The 21,003-nt window shown below is 45.4% G+C and overlaps 1 protein-coding gene across 8 annotated transcripts in view; it reads left to right on the forward strand.

Annotated features, from left to right (window-relative positions):
• Nucleotides 1-16: 16 nt before the first annotated feature.
• The window catches only part of Rtn4ip1 (reticulon 4 interacting protein 1), a 39,065-nt gene continuing 18,078 nt past the window's right edge, over nt 17-21,003 (forward strand). For 2 of the 8 annotated variants that reach the window (XR_015644795.1, XM_087597592.1), the window contains exons 1-6: nt 17-47; nt 431-729; nt 6,248-6,399; nt 8,224-8,292; nt 9,123-9,247; nt 18,438-18,486. Coding sequence is in view for 5 of the 8 variants with exons in the window: in XM_087597592.1 (XP_087453718.1) it covers nt 456-729; nt 6,248-6,399; nt 8,224-8,292; nt 9,123-9,247; nt 18,438-18,486 (669 nt within the window). In the remaining 3 variants the exon portion in view is untranslated. 8 annotated transcript variants of the gene reach the window in all.

Consider the following 21,003-nt stretch of genomic DNA (forward strand, 5'->3'; position numbering starts at 1 on the left):
CACACGATTGGCTCGCGAGCCGGCGGCAGGAGGCTGCGCGCGGACAGGCAAGGAGACCGCGGCCGGGGTCGCCTCGGGATTGCAAGCCCTGTTTGCTCGTCCTGCTGAGGACTCCCTGCTTGTTTGCTTTTTTCCCTAATGGGAAGGAGAGCGTAAGGAAGGAATGGCCAGAGTACTGGCTGGACGCCATTTCTGAGTGGGGAGCACAGTAGCAATTCTATTTTCTTCTGTTGCTACTTTAGGTTGAGCTTGTTTCTGAAAGCTCCTCCTCCCTTAATTGACCAGTGGGTTTGGCAGAATTTGGCTGAATTGAAGCTTGTTCGTTTGACCCGCCCCAGGTCCTCTCTCCGCCTCCCCACCCACGTTCCTCCTTTCTTTCGCTTCTTTTCCCTTCCTTCCTTCCTTTTTTTAATTTTTTTTTTTTTTTGAGGACACGTTCTCCATCCCTGCGCAGGATGGAAGTTTTGAAGACTTGTGTACTTAGAAGAAATGCTTGTGCCGCCGTGTGCTTCTGGAGAAGGAAAGTTATCACGAGGCCACCATATAGAGGCATTAGTACTACGTCTGCGAGGAGCACTGTCATGCCCGCTTGGGTGATAGATAAATATGGAAAGAATGAAGTCCTTCGATTCACCCAGAACATGATGTTACCTATCATACACTATCCAAACGAAGTCATTATCAAAGTCCATGCTGCCAGTGTAAATCCTATAGATGTTAACATGAGAAGTAAGTTGCCCAGGTTTTTTTGTTTTTGTTTTTTTGTTTTTTTAAATCAAATTCACTGGGTACACGGGTGTTTTGTTGGTTTTGTTTTGAAACAAGGGATCGTTGTCTAGCCTAGGCTGGCCTCCAACTCATTGTATACACCTGAGTAGTCTCCACTCTGCAGCCCTCCTGTTCTGCCTCTCCAGTCCTGGGATACAGCAGGTGTAGACCTCCACACCTAGTTAATGGACTACGTTTTGGTTGGCTTGAAGGAATCATTTAGGTTTCTTATTACGTGTGTTTATTTTGTGGTTGGGTGTGTGGAACAGGGCCCAAGTGGAGGTCACAGGACATCCTTTGGGGTGAGTTTTTTTCCTTCTACCATGTAGGCTCAGGGGATTAAACTGACCATGAGTCTTGGTGGCAGGCACCACTGTAGGCAGAATGATCCAAAATTGTGTAGGTTTCTGATAAGATCCCTGCAAATATTTCCGAAGTTTCGACATCACGACTGCCAAGGTATACTTTAATCTTTTATTGAATGTGTTTGCTTCCTTTCACACTCAAATTGGGGCTGAGAACTGATTTGCTACTGTTGATTTGCTCTGTGGTAATTTTAGGGTCCAGCACAGGTTCCAGAGTTTGGTTATGTTTCTCCATCACTTCAGAGTTTGTGTTCATGTAATTCCTGTATCCTTCTTGCTGTCCCACTGTTCACAGCTTCTGTTAGAGGCCCAGTGGACCAAGCAACAGAGCAGGACTCCTGATATGGGCACAGCATCCTCATCATTTCTCATAGCCCCATCCCCGACTCCCCACCCCCAGCTAAAATGTGTTTTCTTGTTACACACATGTTGAGGCTGGGATACTGTTATCCTGTTTTTTTCTCTTGCTGGGTCACGTTGAAAAGCTTGGGGAGAGCATTCCTTAAACTCATTCTCATATCCTATACCGTGATTCTATTATATTGCTGAACCGATGATTTGTATTTATACATTAATTCTAGGGGAAAAAACTGGCTAGAATATTGTCAGTCTTGCTTCTGGGAACTCATCCTTGTCTTCTGGAGATGACTATGTTCTGAGGTGGCTAGTTAATTCCCAGGCAGTTAACTACCCAGTATTTAAGGAAACTGCCACGTGCTTCACCCTGTGTCAATGCTCTGAAGGGCTGTGTGGGGCCTACAGTAGCATTCTGTGCCTCAGCAACAATGCTCGTGTGTGAGCATTGTCCCTTAGTGAGGGACAAACTCACTCTGTATATGTACATGTGTGTGTGTGTGTCGTCTGGTTACAAATTAAGAAACAGAAGAAAATGTTAAGATCAGCTTTACTTTTTCTCCAGAAATGATGTGACAGAGTGGCAATTCTCAAGTTAGACTTTAAGTCTCATTTGTCCCTAAAAAAATGACTTGACTTTTATATAAGCTATAGCCATCACTTGGAACAAATGCTAAAATGTTTATTTTAAAATACAGTAAATGCAAAATTATGAAAAGTACGAAATAGCTGAGAGACAGTTACATATGCACAGCACTCTGTTAGGCAGTGGTTGATACAGCACAGGATTTAACTACAAAGAGGTGTCTGGAATAAAAGAACTGTTTATGTCGGTGAGATGGCCCAGTGGGTAAAGGCACTCACTGCCAAGCCCAAAGACCCAAGTTCAGTCCCCGAGACACGTGCACGGTGGAAGGTCGCCTGCGGCACATTTTGCTATGCCCTAAATAAATACCATTTAATAAGTCATGAAAATTATTTTCCAAATACGCCAGGAGGTTTACTGAGATGCTTAGCATGGTTTTATACTTCAGTACTTCTCTTTGATGTCTGGTTCAGTATGACTTCTGGATTTTCATACGTGGCTCTGTACTCCGTTACACTGCTATTTGAAATAATGATGAAAACCTTGCCCCATAAAGACTGTTGGAAAGAAAGACGCTTTTAGAAGACTCATTGTAAAGATTGCAGGCATACCAAACCTGGAGAACCTCTGGATTTGGGGAGTCACATCAGATCCGTCGATGTTAGGTCATTCGACTCTGCTTTTGGAAGTCACATTTAGCACAGTGACCTAGAGCCATGTTGCTGAGGTCAGTAGCCATTACCTATAGCTTTGAGCCGTGGATGCTGCTGGTCTGATCTGGTCTGAAAGTGCAGTCACTGTGAGATACACTAGATTTCAAATACTTAGTAAGAGAGAAGAGTTAAATATGCCTTGGCCAGATTTTTATCAGGGACAGGTACAGCTCCTTGGTAGTAATTCCTTTGCATAGCCATGTCAGGCCCTGGGCAAGTTCTCCAGCATTAACAGTAACAAACAACCATAAAAAAAGAACAGCCAAGAATTCTATATCAGTTACGTGTTATCTTGATGATACTGTGGATATTAAAATATTCCTAAAAGTACCTTTCTTTCTCTTTATCTGGTAGAATAATGAATGACTAGTGGCTTTTCTTCAGAGGAAGAAATTTGGAAAAAGATTTGGATTCTTAAAATGTTTGTAGCTGGGGCTGGAGAGATGGTTCGGTGGTTAAGATAAGAGCACTGGCCGCTCTTCCAGACGGTCCTGACTGACTGCTCTTCCAGATGGTCCTGAGTTCAAATCTCAGCAACCACATGGTGGCTCACAACCATCTGTAATGAGATCTGATGCTCTCTTCTGGTGTGTCTGAAGACAGTGACAGTGTACTCATATAAATAAATAAATAAATCTTAGAAAATGTGTTTGTAGCTGGGAAAACTCCTGAAACTGGGAAGGTAGTTCAGGTGATAGCTGCCTGATGAGAGCCCTGGGTCTGAGCTCCATTGAGCACTGCACAACACATGCAGGAGGACTGGAGGGTCAGGGTCATACTCTGCCAAGTTCCAAGTCTGAGGTTGGCCTAGGTCCTGTCTCAGAACAGCAACAAGCAAATCACCAGCAGGGGGATGGGAGCTCAAGGCCTGGGCCATTAAAAGTGTCAATGATAACAATGCATTGAAAATACCTTTCCTCAACTGTCTATTTTCACTTTTTTTCAGTGCTTGGGAGTGTTTCAACTCCCCTCTAGCATTGTGTAGATGGATTGATTGTTACTTCTAGCTACATATGACTTGACTCCTTTCTAATTTTTTTTATTTTTACATTGGGCTTTCATAAGATGTGCATATACAATTTGTGCTGTGTACAGTTTCATTTCAGTAGAGTGGCCGCATCCAGATCTTGGCTACTGTGCTACTGTTTCATGGAATACTGAAGCACATGTTATTTTTTTATAGAGTATTTTTGAGCCGATGTAGTGTCTTATCACTACTTGACTGAGTAATTCGCAAGTATCTTTCAGCCCCTGGCAGCTTTTTGAGACAGTATCATTATTGCAGAAGATACCTGAAATGATAGCTTTGGGCGATATTTGAGTTGAAAATTATTTTCTTTGAGAAGAAAACAAGAGGCTCATCTATTATGACAGATAAAGGCTGCTTTTCTGAAAACAGCCACTACTGTTAGACATAAAACATAGAAATGGCTAAGTCAGTGAGTCATTTTAAAATAATATAGCTAGCAGTATGTACAACACATTTTGGTTTCTTTAGACAGGATTAAAACCTCTGAAATTGAGGGAATCTTGGGATTTTCTAATTTAGCCCAACTCTGAACAAGTTATGCCCCAGCCAGAGGGAGGCCCTTTTTTTTTTTTTTTTTTTTTGCGAAGAGTCTCTTGGGGCGGGCTGGCCCAGACTCTGTGTAGCCGAGGATGGTCTTGAACTCCTGATCCTCGTGCCTGTGTTCCATAAGCACTAGGATTCAAGGTGTGCGTGTGTCACCACCCACAGCGGGAAGACAAGTTTAAACCCCATTTTGTCACCAAACAGGTTCCGTTTCTCATGGTTAGCCAGGCCTAGCTACGCTTGGTATAAGCCTATTAGGGTTATTAAGAAAACTGTTGGAAACAATCTGAACTGTTGGCTTGGGACCTCAGAAAGGGCTGGAACCTTTTTGCAAGTTTACGGCTAAATTGGGAGAAGGCTGAATGTCCACTTCTGTTATCCAAACCACAAAGGGTTTCGGTGAGTAAGTTGTTGTGCCTTAGTAGAGGGAAATAAACACGGGACAGGGAAAAGGAAGGAGCATGTGCCTTTGTGAGTCTGTTATGTTCTGTGATGGAGTGCAGTTCTAGCTAGCCAGATGGCAAATGTGGAATGTTGGCATAAGGACCAGCAGCTTACGTCTTTCTAGCACTGTCCCAACTTTCATTTTTTTTTCCCACGTGGCTTGATTTTTCTTTTTCCATTAGAAAAACAACTTGTGCAGACAGCCCTCCTGCCAGCCTCAGTCCTTGTCTACCTTTCCTTGGGCTCTGTAGACCGGTTGTCACTGTTCCTCTCCGGCCGACCTTCTGCCTGTCATCCTGGTCCCATCCTCTCACCCTCTCTGGGGCATCTGTCCTCTCAGCCCCCCGTTTACTTTTGTACTGGATCATTCACACAGGCCACAACTTGATCATCATTATTATTTCTTTCTTCCTCTGCTATCTGTGTGGTTATACATGGTTTGTTTAGAATTTTCCTTAGCTGCTTTTGCTCTGACTTGAAAACAGCATTAAATGTTTTCAAGGGCCTTCCTCCAGCTTTCAGAGCTTCACTGGAATAGCCAGGCCCAGCTTTTGCTTAGGATTATTCTTGCCGATAGAGTAGTCACTGTATTTGATCCAAAAGGATGGTTTTGGTTTTATTTGTCTGTTGCTGGTATAAGTAACCTTAAAAACAAGATGTGGGTTTTCATGTAGTAACACGCCTTTAATCCTAACCTGGGGAGGCAGAGGCAGATGGATCTCTGTGAGGTGGGCTTGAAAAAAAAAACTAACCAATGCCCCCACCCCTAGGTATAGTGCAACTGACCTGATCAGACATGCCTCTTTTCCATTGATTTACTCAAAATCGTTATTCTAGATAGACTTGTAGGAAGTGTTGACTAGAACTTCAACTTGTTACTGAGTGCTAGTATCAGGTCCTTTAATATGCATGACTTTTTTGTAACCTGATTATTATTCAGTGATTGTGAGTCAGAGCAAGCCCTTTAATATGCACAGGCTCTTTACAACTTGCCCATTTTTCTTCTTTACCAGACTTAGTACTAAATTAAAACTGTATGTGTTGTTGTTAAAAACATTATACTTACTTACCTGTAATCCCAGCATTCAGGCTGAGGGTCAAAAGGCAGCCAGCCTGGGTTACACAGCAAGCTCCTGTCTAAAAACTTAGAGTTTACAAATGAGTGAATTCATGGACATACGATCTTCAAAGTCTGAGTTTCAAAGACTTTTCGAGTAATTGTGATTTTACTTTAATCGATGATTGCAGCTTTCTAAGTAATTTTCTTTGAAAGGAACAATACCCGGTTGTTTTTATGCTTAACCGTGTGGTGGGAAACCTGTAAAGTTTGTTGTTTTAGAACGTACGTTCTGAGGGTCTGATATTGGCCTGCCTGTAATCTTACAGTATTTTAAACATCATTCTAACCCTTTCCTTTAAGACTCAGATAAATTGTATCTTGTAGGTGGTTATGGGGCCACAGCTCTAAATATGAAACGTGATCCCTTGCATATGAAAACCAAAGGAGAAGAATTCCCTCTGACTCTGGGTCGGGATGTCTCTGGTGTGGTGATGGAGTGTGGGCTGGATGTGAGGTATTTCCAGCCTGGAGATGAGGTGAGGCAGTCCTTTTAACTTACTGTCTTTTCCCTCCCCTCCCCTCTCCTCTGCCATCCCCTTTCACCCCCTCCCTCTTCCCGTCTCTCCTCCCCTAGCCCCCCACCCCCATGTAAGCTAAGCTGATCTCAGCTTGTTATGTATCTAAATGTCTTAGTTACGGTTCTGTTGCCCTGAAAAGTTACTACAACCAAGGAACTCTTAGGAAGTGTTTAATTAGGACTTGCTCATGGTTTCAGAGTCCATGGTTGTCCATGCAGACAGACATGATGCTAGAGAAGTAGCTGAGAGTTTTTATCCACTGAGCCACGAGGCGTCGTCCTAGGATGGGATTTTGACCTCAGGGACGCATCTCCTCCATCAAGGACGTAGATATGTCCGTGACTCCAACAAGGTCACACCTTCTAATCCTCCCCAAACAGTTCATCCACTAAGCATGCAAATGCATGGGCCTATGGGGGTCATTCTCCTTCAAACCACCACAGCAAGGGTGTTTTTCACCTTACAATTCTGCTGTGTCTCTGTCCCAAAGGCCAGGTTTACTGGCACACACCGCTGTGCCTGGCTCCCTTACTCTTCATTCCTTTTTAAATATGCAACTTTCATTCTAACACAGATACATATATGTTTATTTATATAGACAGGTACATAACATACACATAACACACACATATATACATATATGTTTCTTGAGATAGGGTTTCTTATGTAATAGCCCTGACTGCCCTGTTACTTGCTATGTAGACCAGGCTGGCTTCGAACTCACAGAGCTCTGATTGCCTCTGCTTCCTGAGTGGTGGGATTAAAGGTGTGCACCACCACATCCAGCTTCTACTTTTTAATTTTTTAAATAACTCTTAGACTGGCTGTAGCTGGTCTTGAACTTGCTTTGTAGCTGAGGATGGCCGTGTGCTCCTAGTCCTTGTGCTCCATCTCCTCCTATGCTGGGATTGTGGGTGTGAGTCTCCACTCATCCTACTTCCTTTGGAAATCGACTATTACCACTGACATTTACTTCTTAGTGTGTGTACCAACTGTCCTCTGGCCAGAGCACTTTAGTTTTGTTTTGTTTTGTTTGAGACAGGTCCTTGCTGGCTTGGAGCACACACCGTGTAGCCCAGGCTTGTCTCGCACTTGTGGCCAGGCCTTGGCCTCCTCAGTACTACAGTTATGGCGTGAGCCTCAGTGCCCGTGCTCAGTTTGTCTTTGTGTTTTCTAAATTCAGTCCTTAAGGATTAGAAGACATTAAAACAGGTAGGGTAGGATAGTTCCTACCTTATGGGTTAGCTGCTTTTGAGATAGCTAAAGTGCACTATAATGTTCCGTGAGTTGTCACTTTGGACACTCTTGTCAAGACATAGGAGTGAGCTCATATTAATAGCCATGTTCTGGCTCCTTTGCACAGAGGAGATCAATCCCTGTAAGTTAGCAGGCCAGGCCAGCTTGCAGGTGAGGCTCACCTGTGACTGCAGCACTAAGGAGGCTGAGATGAGGGTCACTCTGGGTCATCCAGTGAGATCCGTCTCAAAAATACATATAGTTAAGTAGAAGTTGAGAGCCACAGTTAGTAAGTGGCAGAGCCAATACTCAAGCCCGAAAGAGCCTTGCCGAATGAGGCAGGATATTTTAGTGTGGTTTGCAGTGTGGTTTGAGTTGATAACTTGAATCATACTCAGTGAAAAATTGTATCATGTGAAACTTAACTTTGCACTGGAGCTCCCCTCTGCCCCTCCTCTCTGCGTAGCTATGTATTAGGGAATCTCTTCATGCTCAGCTTTGCTCAGAAACTTCTGTATGTAGTACAGCTGTCTGTCTGTGTTTCAGGTCTGGGCTGCAGTTCCTCCTTGGAAACAAGGCACTCTGTCGGAGTTTGTCGTGGTCAGTGGGAATGAGGTAACTCACTGTGGGTACTGAAATGCATAGCTGCATGAGAAGGAATGAAGGAGCCACATTCACTTCATGTTTTAGAGATGGCAAAGTAAAGAGTAGGAGACGCAGGAAGGCGAGAAGTACTCCGTGCTTTTGCTAGCACCGCCTGCCAGAGCAGCCATCTCATCCCGTAGAGCAGAGACTTGACTGAGGTCTAGAGGCTGGCCGCTTCCTCCCGCCACCAGTACGAACCACACATATCCGAGGGAGAGGCATGCGGTATCCAGCTCTTTTTTTTTTTTGGAGCTGGGGACGGAACCCAGGGCCTTGCGCTTCCTAGGCAAGCGCTTTACCACTGAGCTAAATCCCCAACCGGTATCCAGCTCTTTACAATAGCTGCACCTAGATTTAAATTGAGAGGAAGGGTTAAATTGGAAAAGTTGGCCGCAGACAGACGTCTGCAGGAGGAGTTACTAGAGTCTGGAAAATTACTGTCTGAGAAACAGAGTAAGGAAGCAGTTACTCTCAAAAACTAATTAAGATGTGTTTATCAGGATTTGAAGCGTATTCGATTTATCTCTGGGTATATAGTTGGGTCTAACGTGAACCCCATACATGGTCTTTCGAAATAGACAGTGAAGTATCCACATCTACTAATGTAGCCTACAAACCTTGCCGAGCCTCCAGGGTGCAGGCGGAGAGCTGCTCGGAGACTTTCTGAGCCCAGCTTTGCAGTAGGGTGTGCAGTGAACACTGAGCCCAGAGTCGTTTATAAAGCTCTCTGCAAATCCTTGCTTTCCTGTGAGGTTAACTGCAAGTTCCTGCTTAGCTCTGACCGCTTTCTTTCAATGTAGGTTTCACACAAGCCCAAATCACTCACTCACACTCAAGCTGCCTCTCTGCCGTATGTGGCCCTCACAGCCTGGTCTGCCATAAACAAGGTCGGGGGCCTGAATGCCAAGAATTGCATGGGAAAACGGTGAGTGGTCGACGGTGATATCTGAAGGTCCTTTTTCTCTCTCCTAGTTCTTGATAATCTTGGTAATCTTGAGTTTACCATTAGCTGCACGAGCAGTTATGCTAACACTTGATACATTTTATGTTAAAGCTCACTCTCAGCTGAGTCAAATGGGGATTTTAAAGGATGTATAGTGGGATCTTAGGAGTCAGAGTCTCCTATTTAGGGCACATAAACTTTCTTCCTTACACGTACTTGTATTGTGTATGTGCTGGTGTGAGTTTATGTACAGATGCATGCAGGTGCCTTGGCCAGAAGAAAGCACTAGGTGTCCTGGCACGGATGGCTACCAGAGCCACCCAGTGTGTGCCTAAAAGGGAGCCCTGTCCTTTGCAAGAGCACAGGTAAGCACTATCTCTTGAGCGATAGGGCAGATTTTTCTATGCAAACCTTCTGAGACAAGACAGCTCTTGGGAGGCTCCTATGAGGACCTTCTGCTCTCTGTAAAGACCGTGCCACGCTGAGAGTAGTGCTTTCTGCCCTGGCTGGGGCTTGCTCACAAGTTTGTACAATGAGGCTACAGAACGCTGTTGAATATTCTTGAGCTTCCTTAGAGGTTGGTTCGGATGCTCTGGTGACTAGAATAGAGACTTGCTTAGGTCAGCTGTGACAGTCTTGGACTCATGTGTCTTTGTCATGCATGATTTCACCTTCTACAGTTTGGGTCGCCTGTGATCAGCCAGGGTCTGAGATGGTGAGTTCAGGAGAGTGAGGTGTTCCAAGAGAGCAAGGGAGCCCTCATATCCCTGTAACTTTTACTACAGTGTGTTGTTACATTGTCTGCTTTGTTACAAATTACACAGTTTTAGTTACCACTTTACCCAGTGTGTAAACTGTAGTGTGCATAAGAGAAACCAGTATGCAGGGAGTCTGTAGCCCAGAAAACCACGGAGGCTCTGACATGGACCCCCGTGGAGCTGGGGACTGCCAGCTTCTCATTCCTGCTCTGATTCTGCTGCTTCATAGCGGGGTGACCCAGTCGGTATTTCTCTGAGTTTGTTTTAAAGATTAAATGAGATCGAGCATGTAAAACTGGTGGCTTCTGTTATTGGCAAGGACGCAGTAGTGCAGGTTGTATTTTAGGAAGGTGACATAAGGACCGGTGAACTGGCTCAGCAGATCAAGGTGCCTCAGCCGAGCTGATAGCTAGAGGTCGCTCTCACCCTTGGACCCAGATGCAAAGGAGAGAACACACCCCTTCCCCCATAGACTCGGCACACAAGTCTGTAGAGGCCCAGTCTACGGGGGCTCAGGGGTACCTATTGATCCTACTGAGACAGTGGTCTAGCTGCTTTTCCTTAGATCCACCGCCGTCAATGCCCAGCTTGCTGTTACTGTCTGTTAAAGCCTAGCACTGGGGGGATCAGAGCCTGGGATCTACTCTCTCCTCTGCTGTACCTCACTAAATGGCCATATGCTGTTTGTGGTCTCTGCTACTTCCTCTGAGTGTCTGGACATAAGATCCTAAGTTGTGAGAAGAACTTTGAGAAGTGATAGCTTTATGTCTTTTACGTCATTGCATATTTTAGAAATTTGAACAGAATTTAAGTTATATTTTATCTAATTTACTTTGTGTGTGGGAGTATGTGCATACCACAGTGTGTATATGGAGTTCAGAGGACAATGTTTGGAAGTTGGCTCTTGCCACCACATAGGTGCTGGCAACAAACTCAGGTTTTTAGACTTGGTGGCAAATGCCTTACCCCAGTGATTCATCCTCTGGGCCCAAGGCCATGAAATAAAGTCATTAGATTGGATCTGTTAACTGATGTAGCCCCTGTGAGAACTAAACTGGAGTGCAATTCCTTGAGGAGCCTCAGTAATTCCCATCAGGGACTTCTTTTCATGTGCATAGAGGGCCTGATGCCTCACTCCCTTCCCGCTTCTAGAACAAAATACTACAAAGTGTTGGTTTATAAACACAGAAATGTATTCCTCCCATTTCTGGAGTCTAGAAAGGCCAAGATAAAAGTACTAGGAGTCTTGTTTCGATGTTTGAAGGGGTGAACTTCTGGCAAGTCTCCACATGCTGGAAAGGCCAAGATTCTTGGGAGGCCCTTCAGAAGGACTGGTCATGTGGGTTCTGCCCACATGACCTAAATACCTCCTGGCCCTTAGTTCACCTGCAGTTAAGAGAGTAGTGTCTGAGTTTTGGAGGGACACATTACAAACATTGTAACTGGCAATTGGCACTTGATGACTCCAGAAATATCATCACATGTGAGTTACAGTAATAGCCTTCCTCTCCCATTACTTAGTTGTGACAGTCACAAGAAATGGGAGTACCTTAAAATACTGTAAACATGCAAGTGTGTGTGTGTGTGTGTGTGTGTGTGTGTGTGTGTGTGTGTGTGTGTGTGTGATGGAAACCTTGAATCATACACATGCTCTCCCCCTCAAACTCCCAAGTTGTAAACTTGTTACACCTCACTTTTTAAATATGATACAACTTAACAGTTTTATTGATTGGGAGAGCCATGGGCATACCCGAGTATCATTCTCTGCCCCAAATTCATCTCCTGCTGGGAAAATTATAATTCACTGTGTTTGGCAGAAGTAGTAAAAACTGGTAGAGATTAGAGTATACCTGCTCCACAAGAGAAGTCTCACTTCTGAATGTGTCCACTTGAGACTCAGCTCATTAATAGGAGTGCTTTGCAGGTGTCGGTTTGGTTTTTTACTCTGAGATTAGGATCTCTGTCAGAGGTTTTTGAGGCAATGTAAAGTAGGTTCTCTTTCTGTTTACAGAATTAGACAGGCTGAAATTTAACAACATCTACTCCCCATCCCCCAGTGTGTACTTATTTTGAAATTAAAATGTCTACCTGGCCATCCCCCAGTTTCCTTCCTGTGCCTTCAGGTGCCTGTTCTTCAGTTTATCACCCTTGTTTCTTTCCACTCTGCTTCTGCCACCCCTGTGAGCTTTGGGTTTTCGTTGGCATGGGATCCTGACCCGTTTGCATGGTTCCTGGGGAGAGAAAGAAGAAGGAAAGCCCAGAAAGTCTCTTGCTTAGGAGCTGTGTGGCTCTGGACAGGAAGAGAGCCTGATTGGAGGCCTAGGCCTGGCCAGCGCTAAGCAAACAAATGCGCCCTGCTCCTGGCCTCCTTCCCCAGGGGCTGGAACTGCCCAATAGAAAGGTTGTTGACCCTCCTTGACAGGTCGGGCCTACAGAGTAGCTTTGCAAGTGTCTTTTTGTCTTGTAAGGCTCAAAGAGAGTCTTAACTACCAGGAGACCCCCAGGTGAGGCAGGAGAACAGAGTTTGATGCAAATGCAAGAGGTTTATTTTCTGGCATGTTGGGGTCACCCTTCAATCACCCCTCATGGTGAGTGACTGGAAGACCCCAATGGTTGTAACAAGCGGTTTTTATACTTTTTAGGGGTACAGATTGCATCAGTAAGGTTACAGTTTAAACTTATTGGCTAAGCATATTGAATCTATTGGCTAGCAAGCATATGACATGCATTCGAACTCTATCTGGGACCAGAAGGTCAGGTGACTATGTCAGTACGTTCTGCGGGTTTTCAAGAATGTCCCTGCTCCTCCTGAGAAAGGTGGGTGGAGAATAGAACTTGGCCTAGTCTTGACCCGAGGTGGGAAGCTGGTACTTGGCCTAATCTTGACCTGAGGCGGTGGGTGAGTGTAAAGCTGGCGAAATCCCTTAGGGTCCTCATAACCTACCTACTTTCTACTAGGCCAAGCCTCCTAATAGTGCTTACACTTCAGTAAGAGCTAGGGTCCTTCAGTCTGTGAGGGTTAGAAACCATCACCCCTCATTGTACTGCGGCCCCTATGAGCTCCCCATTCACTTGCAGCTGCCCTCATGAGGTCAAGTGCTCAATCCAGTGATCCTCCTGCCTCACCCCTGAGTGTCGGACTGTCTTATCTCTGTAGGAGCATCCTCTTTCCCTCCCTCCCTTCTGATTGATTCTGCTGTTGTTTGGGGCTTGCATGCCGTCCTGTCCTCTCTGTCTCCTAGGCTTAGCTCATCGGCTGCCCCACTTCCCTCTAGGTCTCAGTAATGCACAGTGCTAACGTAGCTTCTCCACTGAGCCCCAGCCAGCTCTTCCCTTTGTATCCTAGACTTAACTTGTGGGAAATAGGCCTCCCTCTGCACTGACATTTCTAACGCTGTAGTTGTCTGTGTACAGGTGTGCCTGTGGGTAAACAGGAGTCATAGCATGCACTGGGAGGTCTTAGGACAACTCACAAAAGTCAGGTCTCTCCTTGCACATGTGTGTTCTGGGGATCACACTCAGGGTTTCCACCTTGGCAGCAAGCATCTTCACCAGCTGGGCGCCCTCTCATCGACTCTTAAAGAAAAGGATTTGTGTGCAGTGATGTGTGTGGTGATATGCAGAGGGCAGAGGACAACCTTTGTTGAAATTGAGTTTTTCCTTCAGATTCCAGGGGCCAACCTCAGGTCCTCCACCTGCTGAGCTATCTGGCAGTCTGAAGTAGGTTCTTTTTGTGTACCCTAAGCTGACCTTAAACAGTTGTTCTTCTCCTCAGGGTCCTGAGTGTTGGCATTGTGAGCCTGCACTATTACTGTTTCCCCTGGCCTGGGAGCGTTATTAAGCCATAGCAGCTAGCAAGAACTTTTAATCTATGCAGAAGGGACTTGGGCTCACAGGCAGTGTTTCCCACCAGATCCAAAGCAGACGGACAACAGTTCCTCTTATCCATGAATGATAACTTCCCCAGTAGATTCTGAATCTACAGATAAAACAGAATCATTTTATTGATGTGCTCTTGTAAAAGTTATTTAGAACTTACACGTAGTTTATTTCTATAATTTTGAATTTTTTGTTTTGGGGCCACAGTTGAGGGCAAGTAATTAAAACCACAGAATGTGAAACCACAAATACGAAGAGACCTCTGTGCCTCTTAAGTCAACTTATCAGCCAGATCTCATATGGTTGGTAGAGGGGGAGGCTGAAAGAGCTAGCATGGGAGAGGGAAGAGACCTCTGTCTAAGCTGATGGTGGATGTGGTGTCTTAGATTTGTTGAATTGTACAAAGGCTCAGTGTGTGCAGATCTGCTGCTGTGTGGGTGAGAGGCTCACCCTACCTGTGAACCTACATCAGTGTGTGCAGAGCTGCTGCTGTGTGGGCGAGAGTGTGTGCTGTTCACAGGACAGTGTGTTCACGTCTCAGATGTCTAACTCATACACGAACTGTTCTGTAAACTGGAAATGCCAGTATGAAGTACAGAGGTTTAGAAGGAAAGGAAACCAGTCAGACTCTCAGTCCCGCTCATTTGGTTTCTTTTGTAACTGTATTCCCTCATGTAGTCCAAGTTTCTCATCCACTCTGGTAGGGAACTTAGCATATTAAGTAAGCGGCGTATTGTGCTAGGATTCGTCGGCTGCAGCTTCACCTGCCTCTCCACTCCCACACTGAAAAGTAGCTCATGAAACTCAAATGTGGGTCACTGTCAGCAATGTTCTTATTATCTAAAGGTCATTGTTTTCACCTATAGATCATATACCCAGATTTAATATATCTTTGTTTCTAAGCCATTAGGATCTAATAGATGGCATTTCAATCTTGTGGGGAACCAGGGAAGCCTGGTCGTCCTTGGTTAGAAAGCATGACATGAGCAGGGCTGAGATCTGTACTTGTGAGAACCCAGGTTTCTTCAGGCCAAGGTAGAACAAAGACTTAAAGGTAAGTTATTTCTTCTGGTTCCCCTGTGGTTGTACAGGTGCGTGTGCGTGTGTGTGCATGTGTGGGTGTATGATGTATTTTGTTTTTACTTGTGTCTTTGTCTACCACGTGTGTGAGAGGACTTTTGGAAGCCAGGAGTCTGATCTCCTTGGACTAGAGTTATGGCATTGAAAGCCACCTGACATGGGTGCTTGGAACTGAACTCAGGTCCTCTGGAAGAGCACAGTAGGTGTTCTTAACTGCTGAGCCATCTCTCCAAAGAAACCACCGTTAAATCTGTACATTGTTGGCTTATTCAGAGAGACTCCGGACATTAGGCAGAAATGACAGAGCAACCTAGGATTTAGAGTTTAAGAAAGCAGGTATGGTGGCACATGCCTGTAACCACCACTCTGGAGGCTGAGATAGGAGGACCACCCTCAGCTACATAGCAAATCTGAGGCCAGCCGGGGCTACCTAATACTCTGTCTCATCAATGGAGAAGAATGCATAGCATTATAATAATTGTTCCTATTTTCCAGGGTTAGATATGCCAGTAGTTCAGTCCTCAGAATTCTCAGAGTAAGCTGTGGTCCTCGAAGTGTTAAAGACCTGGACAATCTTGAATTACCGTGTTCTTGGGCTTTTCCTATTTTGCTACTGTTATAATCATAATGTAAACATTTGTATAGACAATGGTTCTCAACCTGTGGGTTTAACCCCTTGACAGACTTCTGCCTCCACAAGTGTTTACATTATGACTTCTAACAGTAGCGAAATCATAGTGGTGAAATGGCAGTGAAACAGTTTTAGGATTGGGAGTCTCCACAGCTTGAGTGTCCTGAGGGCTGCGAACCACTGACACAGAATAGCAACAGCACAGTGATTTTCACCAAGCCAAGGTTTCAGCTTTGGTAGCATTTGGTGTGGAGTGGACCCACAGCAGGCTAGGTAAGAAATCACTCCTGAGCAGCACCGAGGGAAGGAAGGCTGCTGGTCAGTAAGGTGGGTGCCTCAGCTTTCCCCTAGGGCTGGGAGTCACTTTGTAGAATACAGGCAGGTTAGCCACAGTCTCAGCTTAGTGCTGGCTTTAGAATTTATTTTGCCTGCTTTCCTTTTTGACTTTGTTTGAAAAAAAAAAAAGGCCCTGCCTAACCCTACACAATTTGTGTAGTCAGAAAAATGTGTGTCCTCCCTCAGTGTCTCAACACTTCTTCATCTCCATCATGTCTTGAGCCTGCCTCTGCGCTCGTTTGCACCTCGAGGGCGCCCTCAGGTGGCAGCGTTGGGAACTGACACTGGTTGCAGAACCTCACTCTACAACCGTGTCCTCCTCCTTTGTGAGATAATTTTGCTGTTTTATTTAGGAAATGAGGCTGCTTCACATTAAGGGTTATGGGGAAGAGACAAGCTGACAGGAAGGAGGTCAGAGACATGTCTGGCAGTTGGACCCCAGGCAGCCATTATATTTTCTCTCCTTTTAATCCTGTCTGCCAAGTGTGTCACCCCTTACCCAAAAGTAGGCAAACCCAGCAGGCAGAGCAGTGCTAACTCGGTGTTTCTAGGAGTAATGGACACTGCTCTGAGGCTTCCACAGGGAAATGTTCTCAAGCCGCCAGAGAGGCATTTTAAACAAATAGCCTTATGACTAAAAAATCACCAGGCATTGGACAACTAAAAACTTGATAAAACGCCTGTCTCTTCTGTCTTAATATAGATTAAAAGTGTGATGTTACTAGAAGGAGAATTTGACTAATTTAGATATAATCAGAGAGTCGAGGTCAGATATCTTGTGGGTGAATTAATTGTTGGATATCTGTATGATAGTTGTTTTGTTGTTTATATGATTTGGTTTGAGACAGGGTCTGCCGCAAGCTGACCTTGAGTTTATAATCCCCCTGCCTCAGCCTGCTGAGTGCTGGGATGGCAGGTGTGTGCCAGCACCTCAGCTGTGTGAGACTTCCGGGTAGGAATACTAACGCTACAGCATGGGGCTGAAGTTTGGAGCAGCTGGGACATCTTCGGAGTGTCGTCTGCTCTCCCCACTGATAGTTCTGAGATGAAAACCACTTCTAGAAGTCATGTGATTTTCAAGGAGACTTCTTTTAATTATATTAAATGGTATTTCAAAGGGAACAGCTGGCTTGGAAATTATAGTCATAACTTTTAACACGTAACAGATGATAATAATCAGCCTCTGATTTGAGAGGGGACAGGAAAGATGAACTAGCTAAGATTACAGGCAGGGTGCGTGTTCTAAGGCTCCGTGCACTGGTTAGCGGTAGGTGGCAAGATTCTGTACTGTCTCATAGTGAAGACAGAGGGCCCACAACCAGTAGTTACATAATGATGGTGGTAGGCAGTCGGCTCCCTCCACTTATCTCAGGAGAGTGTTTCCTCGGAGAATGTTCATGAAATAGCCTCCCATAATCCTTACTGTAGTATCAGATACAGACAACCATTATGCAATGTCCTTCCACCTCTACTGGGGGCACAGCACCGTGTAGATCAATACAGTGTTCTAGGCGTGCGTTTGAGAACCACACAATCCAGGTTCTTTCTTTCTCCCATCACCCCCTCCTCTGTGTGTGTGTGTGTGTTTACACATGCATGTTCCCTATGTATGGAGGCAAGACAACTTTCAGGACTTTGTTCTGCTCCCCACCCCCGTCACTGTGAGTGCCGATGGTCAATCTCAGGTGGTCAGACTTTCACATCAAGCACTTTCACTCACTGACCCATCTTGCCTGCCTGGTGCCGTGAGTTTTGACTACTGGTTCCCTTTCAGGTCACAGACTTCTTTAGGAAGTGGATGCCGGCTCTGTATCCTCCTTGCCTGGGCACACCTAGCCTTGCATTACACTTTAGGAGAGTCACAGATTTCAAGGATCAGGCTCTCCCTCTCCCTGCCTTCTTACCTCTGCCCCTCTCACCATGGACTCCAGGCTAAGTCACCATCTCCCCAGCCCTGGTCTCAAGTGGCAAGAGGCCTCTGCGTAGCTGTGGTAAGAGCCTGGAGCCCAGCCTGCTTGTGCTGACGACACAGTCATCGGCTTCCACAGGAACTCAAAGAGGATGAGTCTGTCTGTGACAGCTGATGAGCTTAGCAAGATGTGCCTGAACACAAGGTGTTCGTCCCTTCTACCTTGGCAGGGATGTGGTCAGGAATGTGACATCGGAGAGAACAGCATTGAGAAGTGTCCTCCTCACAGAGAAGTGTGCTGACTTGAGCCTAGAATAATCACTTGTAAAGCAGAGTTACAAAGCACTCTCCAAGCTACTGCAGAAGTGAATTGTCGGTCTGCAAGTGTTTTCTGTTTTCAGTTAAGGGTTTGCAAAAGGTTTCATTTAACTCTCTGCAGCTTCTTGGTGAAGCCTCGGGAAGGAGGATGACTTTATCTGCTTTGGGGATGTTGTCACTGGGAAGTGTCATCTGCAGAAGTCATGTTCATTGGGCGTGCCTGCCCAGCGTCTCACGGCTGTGCTTTCTCTTCTGTTGCAGTGCGCTAATCTTGGGGGCGTCAGGTGGAGTTGGTACTTTTGCGATACAGGTAAAAAGGATTTCTTAATCTTGTGACTAGGAAGATTTTTGTTTGTATGAATTTATAAATTTATATATTATAAATTACTGTCCTCGAAAGCCGAGTCTAGTGTACTTGTTAGTTTTGTTAACACCAACTTTAGTTACCTGGGAAGAGGGACTGTCTATCAAATCAGCCTATGAGCGTGTCCGTGGGGCATTTTCTTGGTTAATGTTCACTATGGATGGTGCCACCCAGGACAGGTGGCCCTGAGTTGTATAAAGAAAGCAGGCTGAACAAGCTGTGGAAACCCCAGTGGACAGTACCCTCCATGGCCTCTGCTTCAGTTCCTGCTCTGACTCCCTGTCTAATGGACGGTAGTCTGTGAGCTGAGATACTGTACTCCCCAGATTGGGTTTGGTCAGTTTTAACACCGTAACAGAAAGCTAGGACATCCAGGAACTGCCTTTTAATGTCAGTGACCTGAATGGCCTTATCTAATAATCAAAGGGAACAATAGCCTCTCCGGTAGTTTAACTTGGAAACCTTAAAACAGTTAAAGAAGTAAAAATGGCTGAGAGTGTGGAGCGGACAGCCAGGGTGGTTGTAGGTACTAGTTTGCAGGAAGCAGCATATACCAACAGCTGTTGCTGCTTTCAGTCAAGAATGTTACAGGCTTTTGTAGAAATTAATGAGCTGATTCTAAACTACACAGAGAAATGCAGCAGCCAAAATGTGCTTTCAGAGTGATCTATGTATTCAATGTAAAGCCAACGAAAAGGTCACATCCCTTTGTGCCATAGGTAGCAAGCTTATTCTGAAATGAAGACACAGTTGCAAGGTAACCCGAGCAGCCACAGTTTTGAAAAGGAATAAAATTATTTCTAAATTTCCAAATCTTCAACTTACTATTAAGCTAGAGTAATCTAAATAGTGGGAGAGTGGCACAAGATGGCACTCTCCTCCCCTCCCTCCCTCCCTTCCTCCCTCCCTTCCTCCCTCCCTCCCCCTGTGTGTGTGTGTGTGTGTGTGTGTGTGTGTGTGTGAGAGAGAGAGAGAGAGAGAGAGAGAGAGAGAGAGAGAGAGAGTCTTCCACCTTAGTTGTCTGCCTGATAGACAATCCCTCACAGGCCTGCCAAGAGGCGACAGGCTCGCACCAGGGATTTAGATCCTGACAAGTTAGCCATCGGTATAACCCTCACACAATGCAGAGCATTTACAAGTTAGTAATCTGAACAGGGTTTGGTCTCCACACTACATAAAGAACCCACACTTGAACAACAAAAAAAACAATACCACTTTTAAACCATAAAGTATGCCAAACATGGTGGTAAATGCTTATAATCCCAGCACTTGGAAGACTGGGGCAGGAGGATCTTTAGTTTGAGGCCAGCCGAGGCTACATAGTGAAATTCTGTGTTAAGGAAAGAAAGCACAATGCAGCACATTACTGTGCACAGTGAACATACACCAGTTAAAGCACAGGAGAACCTCGTTACTGTGCAGTTCACATACACCAGTTAAAGCACAGGAGAACCTCAGCGTAGACTATTGTTGACAGAGCACGTGGAAATGGCCTGTTCAGAACTACAATGAGACTCTGTTGAGCACAGCAGGAAGGTCCTTGTGCCCACAGATCTCCAGAGAAACCAGGAATGTTAAGCACACAGAATTGTCTTTCTAATGAAAAACCTGTTTTTCCACCCCGAAAGCTGAGGAGAATTGGAGGAGGCTATATCTGTTGGGCCAGAGCTTATCGAGCGCCTACAGCCAGGACCAGATGATATAGCTAATGGTCGAAATGACCTTTACAGCTGGGTAGCCCCAGCTCCCACACCAGGACCAGATGATATAGCTAATGGTCTAAATGACCCTTAACTGTATAGCCCCACACCCTCACAACCTGGACTAGCAGTGGCTAATAGCCTAAATGTTCTCTGCTGACTGTGTGACCAGATCAGGCCAGACTCGTAGGCCCCTAAGCTCGTACAGGGGGCCTATCTCTAGAACCCACCTTCTTGAGCTGAGTTTCACTGTAATCCCACGTCCTTGTGTACCGTGGATTGTACTGCACCAGGAAACTCTTTCCCGCATTACACAGGACTTAAAACCATTGGGGGTAAAGGGCCTGGCGTCAGACCCCCGGGCTGACAAAGTCCGTGATAATTGTTGAACTATGTATGTTCTATCACAGCTCGGTTCTCTATGCCCCAGCATTTACTTGTTATTGTTTTGTTTAATCACAACCACCCTAGTAGGTATGCCATGGCATCTTAAAGGTGTCACAGGTGAGGCAGGTACAAGATACAATGAGGCCTGTCATTGGACGAGAAGAAAGGATGGGCGGGAGGAAAGTTGGAAGGAAGAGGAGGAGACAGAGAGTAGCCGGGGACAACATGGATGCTGACGTTAAGATTCCAGGCTGTACCTTTACAGGTTGTTATGAATGTTCTTAAGGGATGGATGATACTGGGCTTTGTATGTTTAGGTGGGCAATTGGATCAGAGGTTATTGTGTTGCGTGTTCTTTCATGTAGCGATTTAAGTG

The sequence above is a fragment of the Rattus norvegicus genome, chromosome 20 (assembly GCF_021556685.1).
Source record: "Rattus norvegicus strain SHRSP/BbbUtx chromosome 20, alternate assembly SHRSP_T2T, whole genome shotgun sequence".
Classification (NCBI taxonomy): domain Eukaryota; kingdom Metazoa; phylum Chordata; class Mammalia; order Rodentia; family Muridae; genus Rattus; species Rattus norvegicus.